Source organism: Oreochromis niloticus, linkage group LG17, assembly GCF_001858045.2.
Source record: "Oreochromis niloticus isolate F11D_XX linkage group LG17, O_niloticus_UMD_NMBU, whole genome shotgun sequence".
Classification (NCBI taxonomy): domain Eukaryota; kingdom Metazoa; phylum Chordata; class Actinopteri; order Cichliformes; family Cichlidae; genus Oreochromis; species Oreochromis niloticus.
In genome coordinates, this window is record NC_031981.2 from 14,022,640 (window position 1) to 14,039,683 (window position 17,044).

General features: G+C 40.6%; 2 protein-coding genes across 4 annotated transcripts; both read right to left on the bottom strand.

Annotated features, from left to right (window-relative positions):
- Window positions 1-996: 996 nt before the first annotated feature.
- On the bottom strand, window positions 997-6,530 carry LOC112842708 (tetraspanin-7-like). 2 transcript variants are annotated; one of them, XM_025899933.1, is made up of 3 exons: window positions 5,041-5,067; window positions 4,910-4,963; window positions 997-3,932 (listed from the first exon to the last, which is right to left on the bottom strand). In XM_025899933.1, exon 3 carries the CDS (start codon window positions 3,590-3,592, stop codon window positions 2,501-2,503), a length of 1,092 nt encoding a protein of 363 aa, XP_025755718.1. In that variant the 5' UTR covers window positions 3,593-3,932; window positions 4,910-4,963; window positions 5,041-5,067; the 3' UTR covers window positions 997-2,500. The 2 variants fall into 2 exon arrangements, with proteins under 2 accessions (XP_025755718.1, XP_025755719.1); XM_025899934.1 differs by lacking the exons at window positions 4,910-4,963; window positions 5,041-5,067 and adding an exon at window positions 6,493-6,530.
- A 2,410-nt stretch (window positions 6,531-8,940) lies between these two features.
- Window positions 8,941-16,297, bottom strand: LOC100704179 (zinc finger protein 184). Of its 2 annotated transcripts, none has more exons than XM_005456682.4 (9): window positions 16,134-16,297; window positions 15,446-15,648; window positions 15,256-15,357; window positions 15,082-15,177; window positions 14,896-15,006; window positions 14,705-14,822; window positions 11,765-12,536; window positions 11,013-11,071; window positions 8,941-10,931 (listed from the first exon to the last, which is right to left on the bottom strand). In XM_005456682.4, exons 1-9 carry the CDS (start codon window positions 16,165-16,167, stop codon window positions 9,430-9,432), a joined length of 2,997 nt encoding a protein of 998 aa, XP_005456739.1. In that variant the 5' UTR covers window positions 16,168-16,297; the 3' UTR covers window positions 8,941-9,429. The 2 variants fall into 2 exon arrangements, with proteins under 2 accessions (XP_005456739.1, XP_019202077.1); XM_019346532.2 differs by having other exon boundaries at window positions 16,096-16,227.
- Window positions 16,298-17,044: the final 747 nt, after the last annotated feature.

Here is a 17,044-nt window from a genome sequence, read left to right on the forward strand (position 1 = left end):
TTTGAGTAGGTTAAAAATCTTAAAGGTTTAGGGGTGCCACAAATATGTAGCCTGTGGCAAGACTTAAGCACTTGAGCTTAATATTAGTAGTAGCAGTAAATGTTTTATTATTTAACTCAATGACTACGGATTATTTTCCCACTTTTCATGTGTGTTTGTGCATAACTTGCAGACATTTTTGTACCTGGTGAGCCTTTGATTTCATGCAATGACGTTAAAAAAAAATCATGTATGGTGGGTTCAGACCTTTGATTCAATTCAAATGGATTAGAAATAGAGCATAAAAAGTTTGCCGTTTGTCTGAATTCAGGTGTCCAAATCTCTTTCAGAGCTCCTCTTTGGTTTGATGAAACTGGAGGTGGAGGCATGGCCTAACCTCAGGCAAAATAGGATAAAACAAGCACGGCCTAATCAGACAGAAACCTTATTAGAGCACAATGTAGGCTAATCAATAGCATAATTAGGTCATGAAAATGGTTGTCATTGTTCAGAGGTCATAGCCTAAAGTCTCTCTACATCTAACAGTCATAGATGTTGGTTTTAAGGTAAATGTGGGGGTCAAGTATGAAAGACCTGATCACAATTTCCATTTCCATAATTTATTATTTTGTGTTCCACGGACCAATCAATGCTGGCTCAGGCTGCTGTTTCATCACCCTCAGCTGTGCATATGCTGCATATGCTGCACTCTGTTATCTCCCTTCAAGGAGATCTAATCACCATCGTCTCAGGTGCACAGCAGAAATGAGATGTCACTCAGTTAGCCATAATTCAGATTTGCGTGGCCAGAGGTCCCAGTGATGATCTACTTCTCAATGCAATGAGAATTTACTCCTTTGGCACACCTCCAGCATGACCTTCCCAACGAAATAAAGACATAGAGCTGCTTCTATAGCTCTTTAAAATGCATGCACAAGGTTCCCACATTAAGGATGAAGGCTATTAATCTACATTAAAGCGAAAGAAAAACACATTAGAACCCCAAAGAGCTTCACAACATGTTTATTATGCATGAATTCTTCATTACCAGAATTTACAAATTTAACATTATTGAGGGTAGAAGACCATAGCAATCGATTTATATCTCATATTGAGGCAAATGTTTTCTTTGTTTATTGTTTACATAAATAGTTTACAGTGTAGGTCATGCTTGCTTGCACAGCTGGTAATCATATACCAGTTATACATTATTAAACAGGGAACATTTATCATATATTACATTAATAAGACAAATAAAAAGGAAGGAATGAGGAGATGCACCATAATGACAAGGCTGAAAGGTTTTCATATAACTTCAGTGCATAGTAATACTAAAACATGTACAATAAAACACATTCACATTCATCTTATTGAAATACTTTCTTTATAACTTTGCATATGTCTCACAAGTATAATGCTAAGCTAAAAAGCTAAGAAGAAGAGCAAGAAAAATGCTTATATAACCCAACTTTTTGCTGTCGCTTGTTGTTTCATGCCAGTAGTGTATGTTTCTGCTCATACCTTTCAATGATGTGCTTTGGAACAACACAGTGACATCTGGAAGAAACTGTTCGAAAGCAGTCATAATTTAACAAACTCTCTAACCAACGCACTTGACACAGTGGAAATTAGTACGCACTACTGGGTGTAAAAACAACACAAAATACCAGACAGTAATATTAAAACCAGCACCAAAACCAGTGCAGGGTGATCTCTGAGATGGGAAAACTAAATGAAGTAGATACAAACATCTGTGAGCGCAGCCAGACTAAACAATCAAAGTGGAAAACAGCTGGTGAACATTCCTGTGCATTTAGGACTGAGGTGTGCCAGAAGTGAAAAGGTCCAAGGATCAAATATGTAATACTGTACACAGAGAGGTATATTATTTCATGCCGTAATTTAAACATTTCTTAATTAATTCATACAGCAAAAGGAGAAAATGTCCCACTGTACTGCCACCAGGTGAGATCTGAAGTCTGTTACGCAAAGTTGTTCCTACGCTGTTGCATGTAGCACAAAAAACATATCATGAGAAGACAACCTCCATTATTCATGCTGAGGCCAGTGAGGGTAATACAGCTGCAAAGGGAAAAGTGACGCACAAAAGTAGTAATTTGACTGAAACCACTGAAGGATAATATAAGAAGAACATTATAGTTGCAATATGCATTTTTTTCCTGTAATACTTCATTTTAAAGTAAATGTTAACTACACAATGATCAGTTTGGTAATCTATAGAATCTTCAGCCCCAAGGTATTAAATTTTTCAGGAAAATGCTATCTGTAGCTTCCCTCATCAAGCTGTAAAGAAGGACAGTGAAGGAATTTAAGAGATGTGCTGGATTTCTGAGCACAAGTTTGGACCTTCGACTGTTTTGTCAAAGAATCATGTGTCATATGTTTGAGTTACTTTTAGTGCTATATAAGTCCTACAAATTCCTGGGGGTTTTCAAACTTCCCAACTCTATTAAACTCAAATGGCCAATCCACCAGCTAGCCTTATTAATTAGATAGAGTATTAATGTGCTACTACACGTCCATGCTGTCTCGGTGCCAGTTTATTGGCTAACAGACAAGCCAGGGCAATGCCTCCAATCTGTGTGAAGGCTAACCCCAGCACAGTAGCAGCAATATGGAAGACATTGTCATTGACCAAGCTGAAGACTTTGCGGAAGCAGCCATGCGGATGGATCCCCGCAGCAGCCACGCCGTCACCATCATCTGCCAGAAGAGGCCGATTCTTGCAACCCTTTCGCCTCACGCAGCAGCTGTCGGGCAAGGACACCGAGGTCCCGTTCTCAATGGGCAGGAAGTTCATATGCTGGATAGCCCAGTCAGACACAAGCCAGTCGCGCCAACCATCAGCTCCACAACACTTCAGAGCCCTCTGCAGGCTGTCTAGAGCGTCGGCACGGCCTTCATCCTCTGTGTAGCCCGCCACTGCTCGCTGTAAACCGCTGCGAAATCCACCGGCAATTTCTTCACGGTAAAAGAGGCCCGAGAGTCCTGCTGCCAAACCGGCTACAAGTGCAGCAAGCTGAAAGAAGCCGTAAGCCCTTAGCACGCAAGGCAGGTTTGCAGCCACCCCCAGGCAACCCAGGAAGCCCCATGCTGTGATGGCCGCACCTGTGGACAGAAGGATGAGCGGGGCATTGGGGTAGCGGTTGGCGGAGAGCATCATGTAGTCTGCCAGGGAAATTTGAGCCCACACACCCAGTGTGAAGATAGCCAGTCCAGCTGCCCAGAAGAGGCAGCTGAAGGCTAGGAGACCCAGACGCAAGAGGTGCATGACTCCCACGGAATGGCAGCAGGGTGGGCCAGCACCCACAGGTGGAGGAGCAGGGGGCGCCAGGGAGGCTTCTGAGCACACGGACAAGGAGAGACGCTGCTGTTGCTGCTGCTGCAGGCTGAGCTGCTCCTCCTGACCTTGGTATGGAGGCAGCAGGTAGCCAGGGATAGCAGAGGGTCGACGAGGAAGAGGAGGCGGAGTCAGCAGGTCAAGACTCCGTGAAGACAGTCGTCGCACAGCTAGCTGCTCACGCTCCCAGTCCAAAGCTTGTCTGCTGGGACTCGGCCGAGCCGACAGCGAGTCGTAAGGCAGTGCACTCATGATCCTGGCTTTATCTACTCACTTCTCTCTCCGTTACACTCTCCCTCTCTCCTCCTTTTTCTTCTATCAGTGCCTTCACCCTCGTCGTCCTGCAACACACACAGCCGTTCTCCCAAAGCTTTATGACTGTTTATTAATCCGCCACCAGCAAAACCATTGCCAACTGGACTGTAAATCACACTGATGGGTGCGCGTTGAGTCGTTATCTGCATCCGCAGCTGCCTTGTTTCCACCTTATTTATCTGTTTGTTCTGAAGGTTCTTTCCACATGCTTGGTCACCAGTCCTCCAAAGTCCTCCGCTGACAGTCACATCCCGACATCTGCCTGCTCACTGCTGCCCTGATCAAGAGAAGAGGTGATTGCAGGGGGAAATGACCGAGAATCAACCAATGCACACCCTCTCTCGGTGTGGAGGAGCCATCCCTTTGACTTTTACAGTTTTCCATTTGTAGAATAAATGATTCCAGGATAAGTGCAGTAAAAGGTTATTTTTAAAATCTTAAAACACCCTTAGGTACTACATATTAGGAGCTAAACACAAAAAAATACAAACAAGTCTATTCTGCTTCATCAGGACTGCATTAGTGTTATTATGGAACCCCAAACACTGATATTTATGTATTTTAATGGTGTTCAATAGAATAAAAAACCCATAAAAATATAAAGTGAGTAAAAGGCAGGTTAAAAATAGAAACCCACTACCTCACCTACTATTATTCTGCTTCAGTTAGTCTCCCATTAATATGACAGGGACATTTTTATTCTGGTGACTCCTGCTTTGCATGCCCTCCCCACCAATCACCTACCTGCCTAGTCAGAGCTAATGAAAACATCTCGGTTAATTAACCACATTCAACTGCCTCTTTTTATAAGGATAACCATAATACTGACATGATGACAGAGAGGGAATACCCAGAAAAAGTGGCAGGAGAAGACTGATCTCATTTTGTGGCAGTTTGGGATCTAAGCCAGTTTTGCTTTTTTTTTTTTTTAAACACATCATCTTAAACTTTCCTGTTGATGGCACTTTTACATAATACAGGCTTCTTCTTTTTTTAAAAAAAATTCTTTAAATCTTAGAGAAATTGTTTTGGTGTTTGAAATACTTTTACCAAAGTGTAAAAAATTACAAAAGCAGTGGATTACGTCAAAAAAAAAAAAGCTGTATTGTGGACATCTAGAATGAAAGGTTTGTATGTTGTTCCACTTTCACCAAATTTTAGTGGGACTGAGATAAAGTGAGACTGACAGGTGACTTCAAACATTTTGTAATTTATAGGATGTAAAAAATGACTAAAAATCTACACACCACTTACTTCTTATAAAATATAAATCTTTTCATGTTTTCGACCATCACGCCAAGTGGCCATCTGCACGCAGAGAGCAACATAACACAGCCAATCTCAGATCTCCTGGGATCTGTGGTGAGCGCAGGAATGTGACACACCTGTTTTCGCTTTGACAGGTACTTTTGCTTGGGAACTATCCACAGACCAAATTAAAGAGGGGCCAGGCCACACTGATTAAAAAAAAAAAAGTATTAGCGTTCATTTTCAAGTCAAAACTTGAAATTCTATTTTAAGAATAAAGTGGAAATAATGTTTTTTAGAAAGAAAGTCTTGTCACGGCATGGGTGCGCAAATCATGTGGAGTGAGGATGAGGACCGAAAATTTGAGTCCCAAATGCAGACAAACAGAGCTTGAAACTGAATCTTAACAAAAGGTAAGCTGAGACTAGAGCAACTAACTTCAACTGGGTGAAATTAAACACTAAGGGTGTGGTACATAAGGAACATAGAAAAACCTAAAACCTGGAACATAGAAGGAGCCAGACAGACAAAGCACTAAAGGACAAAGGAAAACTGACACTATATATTCACATGAGGGTGATTAGGGAAGTGGAAACACAGGGGAATAAACACAGGGCAAGGGACTAACACGATAAAACAGAAAACACACTGAGAAGAAGACTAAGACACACACGCTTCACACTGGGGCAGGGAGAGAAACAGATATAAGAACAAAACAGGAGAAAAGTAGGACCAAACGAGATAAAACATGAAGACATGAGTGTCTAAATGTGAAGCGCGGAACACAGGGGAGGTATGGCAACAGAAACCTAAAGACTGCAAAATGTACATTGCTAACATTAGCTAAGATGGCTAATCAAGTTGTTTCACAAATTCATCTACATGAGGCATTTTGTAGAGCGTATAGCACCCATGGCAGTTGTTTGACTTAGAACATCAGGTTTAATCTTCACATTTGGACTTTTTTCTCAAAAGACTTTAAACCATATTCTCAAAATGAACAAAAATGGAGTGCTATAATATCAGCTAATGCTAGCAATCTTCAGCGGTGCGAGGCACAGACACACATACTGCTAAGTAGTGCTAGAATTTCACTCATCACCACTAGTGAAGCTTTTTGGATGGTCTGGACCACAAAGTAAGCATTATATATGCCATTGCTAAAGGACGACAACACCACATACAAGGAAGAAAGTTCCAGGTCAGTCACTATAATCATACAGGTGAAGCCTAGCCAGTGCTGATTGGAGTAGCCTCACCCCAACTTCAGTATTAAATAACCTCTCTTAGAGTGTTACGTAAACAATTTCTAAATTTAGTTTATTTAGAATCACTTATACAAAGTTAATTATGATCACTTTTATAACCTTATAATGTGACTCTGCTTGATCAATGGACATGACAATTTGCATATTAATGATAAAGGAACTGACCTCACAGACCATTGTTCATTGAGTGGGCTAGGTTGAGTTATTGTGTAAATGTTTCTAAGACTGGGGAAACCTGCAGTCAGCTGAGACTGAAGAAGTTTCTCCCACTGAAAACGCTACATCCAGATGAATAGAATGATCCTTTTGGGATTTACTTACCTGGATGGTTGAGCATGCATCAAGACGTGGGAAAAGAGAGAAAGGAAAAAAGAAGAAGAAAAGAATCAAAACCAAAAAAGAGTCAAATAAAAAAAATCAAAAGAAAAGAAAGGTACATTTGCGCAAGATGTCATAGGAGATAAATGGTACTAATATAGTAATATCATATCATGCAATAAAGTACAGTTCTCCTTTTGAACATGCTTTTTCTCCCCACTAAGGGAGGGAGTATGTAGTCAGTTCAGTTTGTTTGTCTGTCTGTTCACAGTCGAACATCAACAGTTTTCAAGATATCATTGTCAAATTTTATGTGACGGTAGATACGACACTGATTTAATTTTGGGAAAATTGGTCAAAGGTCAAGGTCAAAATCAATAAAAACTTTATATTACCCACATTTTTTGTATGGACCATCTTCAGCGTCACAATAATATACTAGGCCTCGGGGGACATGAGTACCTAGGTAGGCTAAGCGTTTGACTTTAACCTTCATTGTGAGCACCAGATTTGACCTTGAAACCATATTGAGTAATCTGTCATGGGCTGGCTGTCTAGTCGGTAGGCAATGGACCCAAAAGAAAGTACTGAACAGACTAAACTAGAGACTAAACATGAACTTAACAGCATCTTAATTTCTATAATTTAGGGAACAAAACCCAAAACTTAGATCAGGCAGAAACTAGGAAACAACTGGGCAGCTGGGAAGAAACACAGAACAAACAGCACACAGCTAGAGGGAGAACACAACAAAGAGCGAGGGAAGTCTCAGACAATATATACACCAAGGGTAACGAGGGAACGGGAAGGAATAAAGCTTACACTAATTACAGACCAAAGAGACAGGGGAAGCAAAATGGAACACGGTGCACATAGGCCTATCAAAATAAAACAGGAAGACACTAATACTGAGACCAGCACTAACATATGCAAACTTGACACAAAGACACAAGACAGACAGAGACAAGACTAAAAAAATAGAAGAGGAATACCAAAAGGTATTCCTATCAAATAAGTAATCAGAGAACTATCAGCACAGAAAACAGGATTCATCATAAGCCCAGGAAAATAAATATAACACTATAACCAGAAGACTTAATAATACACAATATAGAGGCAAAAATACTAAACCAGGAAACCCCAAATATCCCAGAAGCTCAAAAACAGGGACCATGACAATGTCATTATCCACTTATTGCATTGATATGACAGCATAGTTTTTTCTTGGTGCACAGGAGGACCAATCAGATTTATGGGAGGGATCAGGTTTTTGCCACGCTACTTAATTTGTGGCAACCTCTGCAGCTGTATATGGAGCAACCCACCCATTACACCCACAGCAACAAAGAGGCTACATGCATGGAGGCGGTTCACAGTCTGAGATTATCGTGTTCTTAAGAGTTCTTCTGGACTGCACTGATGCAGAGAACATCCTCACAAACTTCACAACAGCCTGGTACCATAGCAGAAAATTCACATGAAATTAGGGAGAATTTTCCAATGTTTTAAAATAGACACAGAACACCATTAGTTCTCAGTTAGTGTAGGAGGAACTCTACCAGAAAATGAAGGGGACAGACTGTTTTTTACCACAGACAGCTGGAGCTGCGTGAAGGAAATTAGGTTATGTTTATCATCTTTATAACACCATAACCATCAGATCAGTGAGTCATTTGGTTTTTATGTGAACTGCTGACAGAAATAAAGAAGACACATCACCTGACATGCAGAATAATTTTTCAAGGTCACCTCAGCAGCTCCAAATGTCAAGCAAGTTTTCGAAAGAAAAAAATGTTGGAGATGGTGCATTTATGATCAGTGGTGCAAGATGAGATATGAAACAAAAACTGAGACACAAAAAGGTAAAGAGATTAAAAAAACAATCAAAATGATACGCAAAGATCCAACATAGGATAAAACATGACTGTAATGAGACAAAATGTTGTAGAACATCAGTAAAATATCTATTTGGTGAGACAAAACTACCAAAACTGCATGGGTTTCAGCTTCTCTGTGGGATGAGTGGACGTTTACATACAGGTGCCCAGAGACCCTAAACTTTCATAATCCGTCTATGCATTTTGCAGGTTGTGTATGTTCAGGTGTTTTATCGTCTTAAATTATTAAGGCTTAAATGGAAGAAACTTACCACAACAAAGTGCTAAGACTTACTAAAGAGCAGCGTTATCACTACAGATGAAGGCAATGGCGGTGACAGAAAACCTGTTTCTGTACAGTTATTATAAATAGTCCTGAGGGGAGGATGTGCATGTCTGACCACATTTCACAATAATGCATTCAGTAGCTGCAGAGATATCAACCTCTGATTTCCTGTCATTGTTACTCATCACAAGACTGAACTCTGTAACCCTTTGAAGTCGCCTGGTTTGGCCTTAAAGTTGAATGCAATCCAACATACAACACTTTCTCAGCAAAAAAAGAAACATTACACACATCATAAAAGGAGCATTTATTGCATGATGCTCATTTTAAAGTATGATGACAGAGTTCTCCAAGAAGTCTAGAAATTGGATCTAGAAAATCATGTTTTTCCTTTGTTTACTACCTGCTGGTAGTATCTTTGTTTTCATTTATAGGTGGGCAATAGTGCAATGCACTATTGCAATGCACAGAGAAGGAAAAAGACAGTACACGCAGTGAAAAAGTCCACTACAGGAGCAGTTTTTGTTCATCTTCCATTTGAGAGTATTTTGAATAGGATTTCCTTGTTGTGAAGTGAAAAGAGTAAAACTGCCAATATAAAAAGCGGAAACTATTTTAAAAAAAAATCAAATTTACTGACAAGCTGAGGGCCTGTTTCGCTCCTGATCTGCATAACATATATTTTCTCCAATTATATAAATCTAAACATCTAAACAAAATATTCCTTCTTTTTCCCCACCCTACTTATTTAACCTCTGAGAGTTTCTGTTACAAGTTTCATTCCTTGGTCTCTACAGACTGCACTGTGTCTCCTTCGTCCCTATGTGTCTCCATGTGTTTTTTCAGTTTGGCCTTAGAAGCGAATGTCATCATGCACCGCTCGCAGCGCGGCTTCACCCGCTTTAAGCCAGAATGGCTGCGTTTGTGTCGTGCCAGCTCGGACGAGCTCTTGAACTTCAGCTCGCATGTGTCGCAGGGATACGGGCGTTCCCCCGTGTGGATTCTCTGATGCAACTGAGCCTCGCTGAGGGTGAGGAAGGACTTCTCACAGTGTCCACAGGGGAATGGCCTCTCTCCTGTGTGGATAAGGTTGTGTCTGGTGAGGGCGTAGGGTTTGGTGAAGCCCTTCCCGCAGTAAGTGCAGGGGTAGGGGCGGGCCCCGGTGTGCGAGACGATGTGCTCTTGCTGTGTTTTCTTGCTCTTAAAGCGCTTCCCGCACTGAGGGCAGGAGTACGGCCTGTCGTCCACGTGTGACCTGTGATGTTTTGAGAGCTCGCCCTGTGACAAAAAGCCTTTCCCGCACTGAGAACAGAGGAAGGGTTTCTCCCCGGTGTGCATCCTCTCATGTCTGGCCAGCACAGACACCAGGGTGAACCTCTTTGGGCAGTGGGAGCACTGGAAAGGGCGCTCACCCGTGTGAACACGGAGGTGTTTGATGAGCATGAAGCGCAGCGAGAACCGTTTGCTGCACTGGTTGCACTGGTAGGGTCGCTCCCCAGTGTGGGTGGCCAGATGCCTCTTAACGTCAGACCTCCGAGTGTACGTCTTCTCACAATGTGGACATTTAAACTGACGCTTCACCTGGTGCATCTGCCTGTGCTGAGAGCGTGCGAGCAGGGTGTCGAAGCCTTCGCCGCACTGCTGGCAGATGTAGCGTTTAGCGGTGACGTGGGACTTCCTGTGCTCCAGCAGCTCAGATGAAGTAGGGAAACTCTGACTGCAGATGGAGCACATTTGAGGCAGCTGGCTCTCCTGCGAGTGAGACTTTTTATGGTGGACAGTCAACGCCCTCAGGTTGGCGAAGGAGCTCCTGCATACCTGGCAGGTGAAGGAGATGGCTACGCCGTGATGTTTGCTCTTGTGCTTCGCCAGATCCCACGAGTGCTGGAAGGTTCGGTCACACTGCGAGCAGTGAAACGGTCTCTCTCCCGTGTGAGTGAGCTGGTGTCTCCTGACATCCGACGTCCGGGTGAACGTCTTACCGCACGTTTCGCATGTGAGCGATCTCTGACGGCCGTGCAACTGAGAAACACTCTCTCTGCTTTGCTCTTGCTGCTCTGCTTTTCTCTCCCCAGAGCTTCCTCTGGGAAAAAGTTTAATAGATGTAAATATTTCATCTGTGCTGGAGGGGGATGGTGTAAATTTAACTCCCGACAGAGTCCTGTATGCTTCTTTGCGAACGCTCTGCATGTGGAAGTGTGGAGGACTGTTTTCATCCGAGTTATGGAAAGGACACTGCGAGCAGGTGAAGATGATAGATGTCATCTCGTCTGCATCTCCTGCATTAAAATAAAGGAACAGATACATGAGTGGATTTATTTAAGAAGTTCAACATTGTTTTCTTCTTGACATCACATCACCTTTGTCAGATCCTTTGATGGCTATCACAGATGGGGCAGCTGATCCCTCAGCAGTGCTTCTGGAGAAATCAAAACACTGTGTCACAATATTTAAAGGGAACTCTCTCTGACTTTTCACATTTTTGTGATATGAACAAGTAGAAGAAAGTGTAGCAGGAAACCATAAATGTTTAATCAAAATGCTTAAATACATAAAGTACATAGTACATAAAAATCCCTACAAAGTATTAGTCTGTCATCTTGTCCTGGAATACAGCTGTGGTCAGTTTATATGCACTCATAATAGGGATTAATATCATGCTAATTTTGATCTTTTAAAGAATTGGGTGCACAAGTACACCAAATTCTTGCTTTTTATCTGTATAGTAAATATGCTCCAGTTAGCACAAAGATGTTAAAACCAAGTAATCGTTCAGCCTATAACATGTTCATTAGTGAGCTTTAGCAGTGTTGACGGGCAGATTTTTGTATTTTTATTTTTTTTACATTTGCACTGATTCAGAGCAAGTGCTCAAGGATGCTGGCTGTAGCTTCACATTTACCAACCAGACATGAGAGTAATGACCTATTTTCTTCTATTATTTTAACCATATTCCTTATTCCTATTCCTGCATCAATTAAAAAGTGCATCTTTAGATTATAATAGTTATACCCAAGATCAACATAACCAAATTAATCTGAAATTTTTTGCTATTCAAATAAGGTGTACATTTCTGGTAAATATATTTGGAATAAAAATAATGCTTTTGTACATGTTTGGTTCTTCAGGATTTTCTCTTGCTGTCCTTTTTATTTTACACGTCTCGTTCCAACTCGGTGAAGTCTTTAGTTGCAGACGTGTGGATCTGCGCATGTTTACTGACGTGTCAGACTCCTGCGCTTCCGACATTTCAGTCTGGATTTCTGCCATTTCTTGAGCAGAAAATGAATTATCTTTCGGGTCTGCGCATATATTTCTCTCTATGCCTCCAAGCTGGAACTCATCTGTCACTTCTTCTGCAATGACTTCCCTTTTCCCTTTAGTCACTTGGTCACTTATTTCATGCCCTTCATGGCTTTTTCCTTCATCTGTTCCCTTTCCTGATTCAAGATCGTCATTTATGGATGACTGGTTGTTCTTTTCTGTAAGTACGTCTTGCCCCCTTAATGCAAAGGTTCTCGTCAAAGTCTCCAAAGCTTTCGCTACATCCACAGTCTCACTCGTTTCTTCGGCCCTCACAGCAGGAGCCTCTTCGTCGCCAGCGCTATCAGCACTTACAGCCACTATCTCCTCTTCATAGAAATCCGTCTGAACTTGAACTGCAGCCGACTCCATCATTTGCTCATCCACCTCAGCTGCTCCGACTTCCACTTCAGTGTAAACGGTGACCACGCTGTACTGGTCGGTTCCCACTAAAGTGACGGGGTTCAATACGTTAGCGTAGTTATGGATGGAGTTCAGTCCAACTGATACGTTTGTCTTTTGTGAGGGAGGGATTGATAATGCAGACATGATGGAGTTACCAGCAGTGGAAGAAGGACCGTCTGTAAAAAAGAGAGAGACAGAAGTACTTCATGATATATGTGAACAAAATCTCTCAATTCATTTTTTATTTATATAGCACCAAATAACTACAATAGATGCTTCAAGGTGCTTTATACTGTAAAGTAAAGACACTACAATAATATAGCCAAGGTTCCAGCAATTAGGCAACACCCTATGAGCAAACAAGCAAACATGTGGCAACAGTGGGAAGTGGGAAGGAAAAACTCCCTTTTAAAAAGAAGAAACCTCCATCAGAAACAGGCTCAGGTACTAGGAAGTAAGAGTATAAAGTGTATACTAATAATAGTACACACACATACACATGACTATAATACAAAAAAATGTATTTAGGTGTGATGAACACATCAACATCTATTATATCTGTTATTAAACATTTAGTTGACCTGTTACAAATATGTGGGAATCACAGTAGGTTAAAGCCTGGTTACACTATCATTTTGTGGTATCAGTCTAAAACATAAATATATACAATAGAATATGGAATGACTGAGTTAATTTATATGTGAAGTAATATTTTTGATTGCATTTCCAAACCAATTCAACCTTTTCTCTCAAACCTTCTCTTCAAAACATTGAACCTGAGAGGTCACCTAGGTATAATCTCAGGAACTGTAATTTAAAGTTTGCTGATAAAAGCATTAGGAAGTCACAAGCACCTCTATATTTTGGTGTCAAAATTATGTTAACATACTGTAATACACAATTCACTTAAACATGGCAAACAAAAAGAGGATTAAATAAATGTAGTTTTGTTTATACAAATTGCGTTTTTTTTAAAATTTCTTTTGGCATAAAAAAATATTAAAATAAAATTAAATAAGATTAAAAATATAATTTATTACATTAGGAAATGTCACTAAAATAGCTTTGTCACTTAACAGCCATCAGGTCACCCGTATCCCACTTTGAGTTAAGGTTGAGTTAATATTCACCTCTCTTCGTGGAATTTTCCCTGTTTGGAAAAACCAAATGGAAAATCCCATCAATGAATAACTGCAAGGCCAAAATGTACGAAGGAGACTTCATTTGAAAAATAACAAATTCTAGTTTCTGGAAATTTGCTTGTTTAGCATGTGAGTGAAACATCACCTAACCCCAAATGGTTTGCTGGAGATTTGGTGGGTGTTTAGAGGTTAGATAATTCAATTCAATTTTATTCATATAACGCCAATTCAGTCGCCTCAAGGTGCTTTATATTGTGATTGAAAAACCCTCCAATATTAGAAAGAAAACTGACAATCATGAAACCACCTATGAGGACTTTGGAAGAAAAAAAAATGTGTTTAACAAGATGAAAATCCCGCAGAACCAGGCTGAGGGAGGTGCTGTCACTTCTGTCACAGTTGGGGGTGAACGGAGGAAAGCAGGACAGAAAGCAAACCAGTCTAAGCCTATTGCATCACAATCAGTCCACTAGGGTCTATTTGACATAATCTGGTCATCAAATAGTGATCCTGAGGGTCACATGGAGATGTCTGCATGCCTGCCTAGTTTTTGGGAGTGTGCTGACTTTTCTGCGGGAAATTATATTGAAATGCACCAACTGTACATGCATACCAGGTGGACTTCAAGTGGGCTTTTAATAAGTAAAACAGGAATGACTGCTCGGCTGTTGGTGCTTTAGCTGTTCCTGTCCATAACAGAGTAAAATCAAGGCCTAAGGGAGGATTCAGAGTCACCTGATCCAGCTCTAACTATAAGTTTTATCAAAAAGGAAAGTTTTAGGCCTAATCTTAAAAGAAGAGGGGGTGTCTGTCTCCAGAATCCAAACCGGGAGCTGGTTCCACAGAAGAGGGGCTTAATAGCCGAAGGTTCTACCTCCTGTTCTACCTCTAAAAACTCTAGGAACCATAAGTAAGCCCGCAGAGAGAGGGCAAAAACCTCATTAGGTTAATATGATACTATTAGGTCTTTAATATATCACAGGGCCTGATTAAGATAAGCATTATATCTCAGAAAGTTCTGATAAAGTGTATTACTATGACACTACAAACCTGTTGCTATGAATTTATCCACTGATCTTGAAATATTAAGAAGTGAGAACTAATTATGCAACTTTAAATCTGACTTTTTAACCCAACTATAATGATGCAACATCTTGCTTCATAGTTTTGTTGATTGTGAAAACTGCTGCAGCTCTACTTACATGCCATTTTCAGTAGTCCTGAACTTTTGTAGTGCTGGTAGATAAAGCTCAGATCTTCAGTTGACAGCTGAATGCATTCCTCCAAAACAGAAGGAGCTGAGTCCAGCCAGGCTACAGTCTGTAATCACAGCACGGTGTTAATATAACCTGCTGAAAATCACCTGAAACACTTATGTTATCTGACTGAATACCTGCTTTAGGTCTGGTACTGGAAGCAACTTTTCCAGCTTGGAGAGCAGATCCCATAATAACATATTTAGTGCTGAGTCATACTGTGGACCGTATTCCACTGGAAACACTTCCTGTAAGATAATTAGATGTTATTTTTATTCTGAGCATTTTCAAGCAAAGATATGAAATACTAAAATATGTCCTACCTGAAAAAAATATGCCCTCTCAATTGGATCTTTCAGCAGACTTTGAACCAGAGCGACAAAAGTAGACTCTGTTGTTTTCACCTCTGCATCTCTATACTGCAACAAATTAAAGTGATATGTTGAAAAAGGTACTGGGCACACTTTATTTTATCCGCTTCTCTTTAACGTACTTACATCTGTGTTTTCAGAGGTTACTGGTAGTCTGTCCAAATGGCTCTGGATTGCTTGAGAATCAACAGAACCACGTGTCGAGCCTTTGCAAAGCTCCAGTATCAACTGAAATATCAATAAACTGAGTTTTTACAGAAGCAATGCAGCAAAATAAACATACATGGATGGCATGCCAGCCAGACTACCTCCTCACCCTCGCTCTGAGTCCGAGGATGAGCTGGGCTCTCTGCCTGTGGCTGATCAGACCAGGAATCGCCTCTGTCACTGTGAACACGAACTCCTGCAGCTTCTGGTAGCTCATCACATCTTTCTGCTTCACCAGCTGCCACATGGAGGCAGACAGAAGCTGCAGAGGTGGCACCAGGAGTTGGAGGGATGAGAGAGACAGGCTTGGATCTAAAACATAAAGGTGTAATGTAACAAATGGTCTTTAGAGGGCAGCAATCAGCTTTAAACTCCAGAACTCACATTATAACAATACATATATGTTATTCATTTAATTCAGTGCTGCTCATATATTACTAAGACAATAATTTTCTTAGGTAAAGCAATGACACATATGTATTTTTTGCCCTGTATTTAAACAGCCACAAGCTTGGGAACCCGAATAACTGCTGGACAACCCTTAATAAAAGGAGTTTTAAATTTCGATTCTTCAAATATATCACCAGCTATGGTTTAGATAATACATTAAGCATAATACTTGACAGAATAATAAAAAAATCAGAAAATAATTGATTGATTTTTTTATGCTAAAGCTTAAGTTTGACAGCGTGTGCATATCACGATTCCTTTAAATAGACGGCACCCGCTAACTGTGTAACTGGCATAGACAAAGCTTACTTTATATCGCAGCTGGTTCAGATTGCCACTGTACCCACCGCTTGTTTTCTCTGCAGAGTCGAGAACCTCCATGGATGCACTGCGCCTCTCGTGGCGTCGAAAATTAGGTGTTGAGTTGTATTGTTTTAGTTAGCAGCTAACATGCGCTGTTCTTACGCAAGCACCGTTTCCTCAACGCTTACACTCCGCTTCCGCTTTTCAAAATAAAAGTAACAAAGTTGACAGGCGACTTGTCTCGCTGACATTAATTTCTTACAGTTTTGTTTTTAGTTGGAAGACAAGATAGGACAGACTTTCCTAATCCTAAAAATCCTAAAAATTTTGTGTTTCCATTGTTACATCAATTAAAATTAAGTCCCTCTCAAAGTAAACATTGCATCTGCATATTTTTCCCAGCATGGAGCTATACTGCTGCTTACTGATCGTCACCTCTCTTCTTAACCTAGCTTGAAGAATTCCTTCTCATAGCGTCACGGTTTGGCACATCAGCCTTATCCCTCAGTAATTACACACATCACCCTTGTTCTTGGCAATCAGTACCACGATATTCATGTCCATGTAAAAAATAACAGTAGATTGTAATAAAGTAAATATATCTCCTATCCAACAAAGCAAGATTTAAAGAATTAAAATTAGCAACAATATAACTCCAAGTATTCTTTTAACTGAGATGTTTTTTAAATTTAAAAAGCATGAACATTATTTGATAATGAAGACCTCATTGTTTGAGTTCATTGTTTTGCTTGCCTCCTATCATCTGTTCATTATTTTTGTTTTCAAAAACCTATAAATAAATAAATAAATAAATGCAAATTATATACAACAATAGTATTTTTATGGCTAAATTACAAGTAGCACCGAATGGAGCAAGAGTTCAACTTTTACTTTGAAGTAACACCCAACCCACCACCACCTCTTAACTTTATTTAACACAAACAATTTACAGAAA

Bases quoted from the DNA above. Each gene is read 5' to 3' on its own strand.
- LOC112842708 (XM_025899934.1), bottom strand. From the start codon at position 3,592: ATGAGTGCACTGCCTTACGACTCGCTGTCGGCTCGGCCGAGTCCCAGC.
- LOC100704179 (XM_005456682.4), bottom strand. From the start codon at position 16,167: ATGGAGGTTCTCGACTCTGCAGAGAAAACAAGCG. The intron at 15,178-15,255 runs GTAAGTACGTTA...AATTTGTTGCAG, and splicing joins TAACCTCTGAAAACACAGAT to TATAGAGATGCAGAGGTGAA. The intron at 12,537-14,704 runs GTAAGTAGAGCT...TCTTTTTTACAG, and splicing joins AGGACTACTGAAAATGGCAT to ACGGTCCTTCTTCCACTGCT.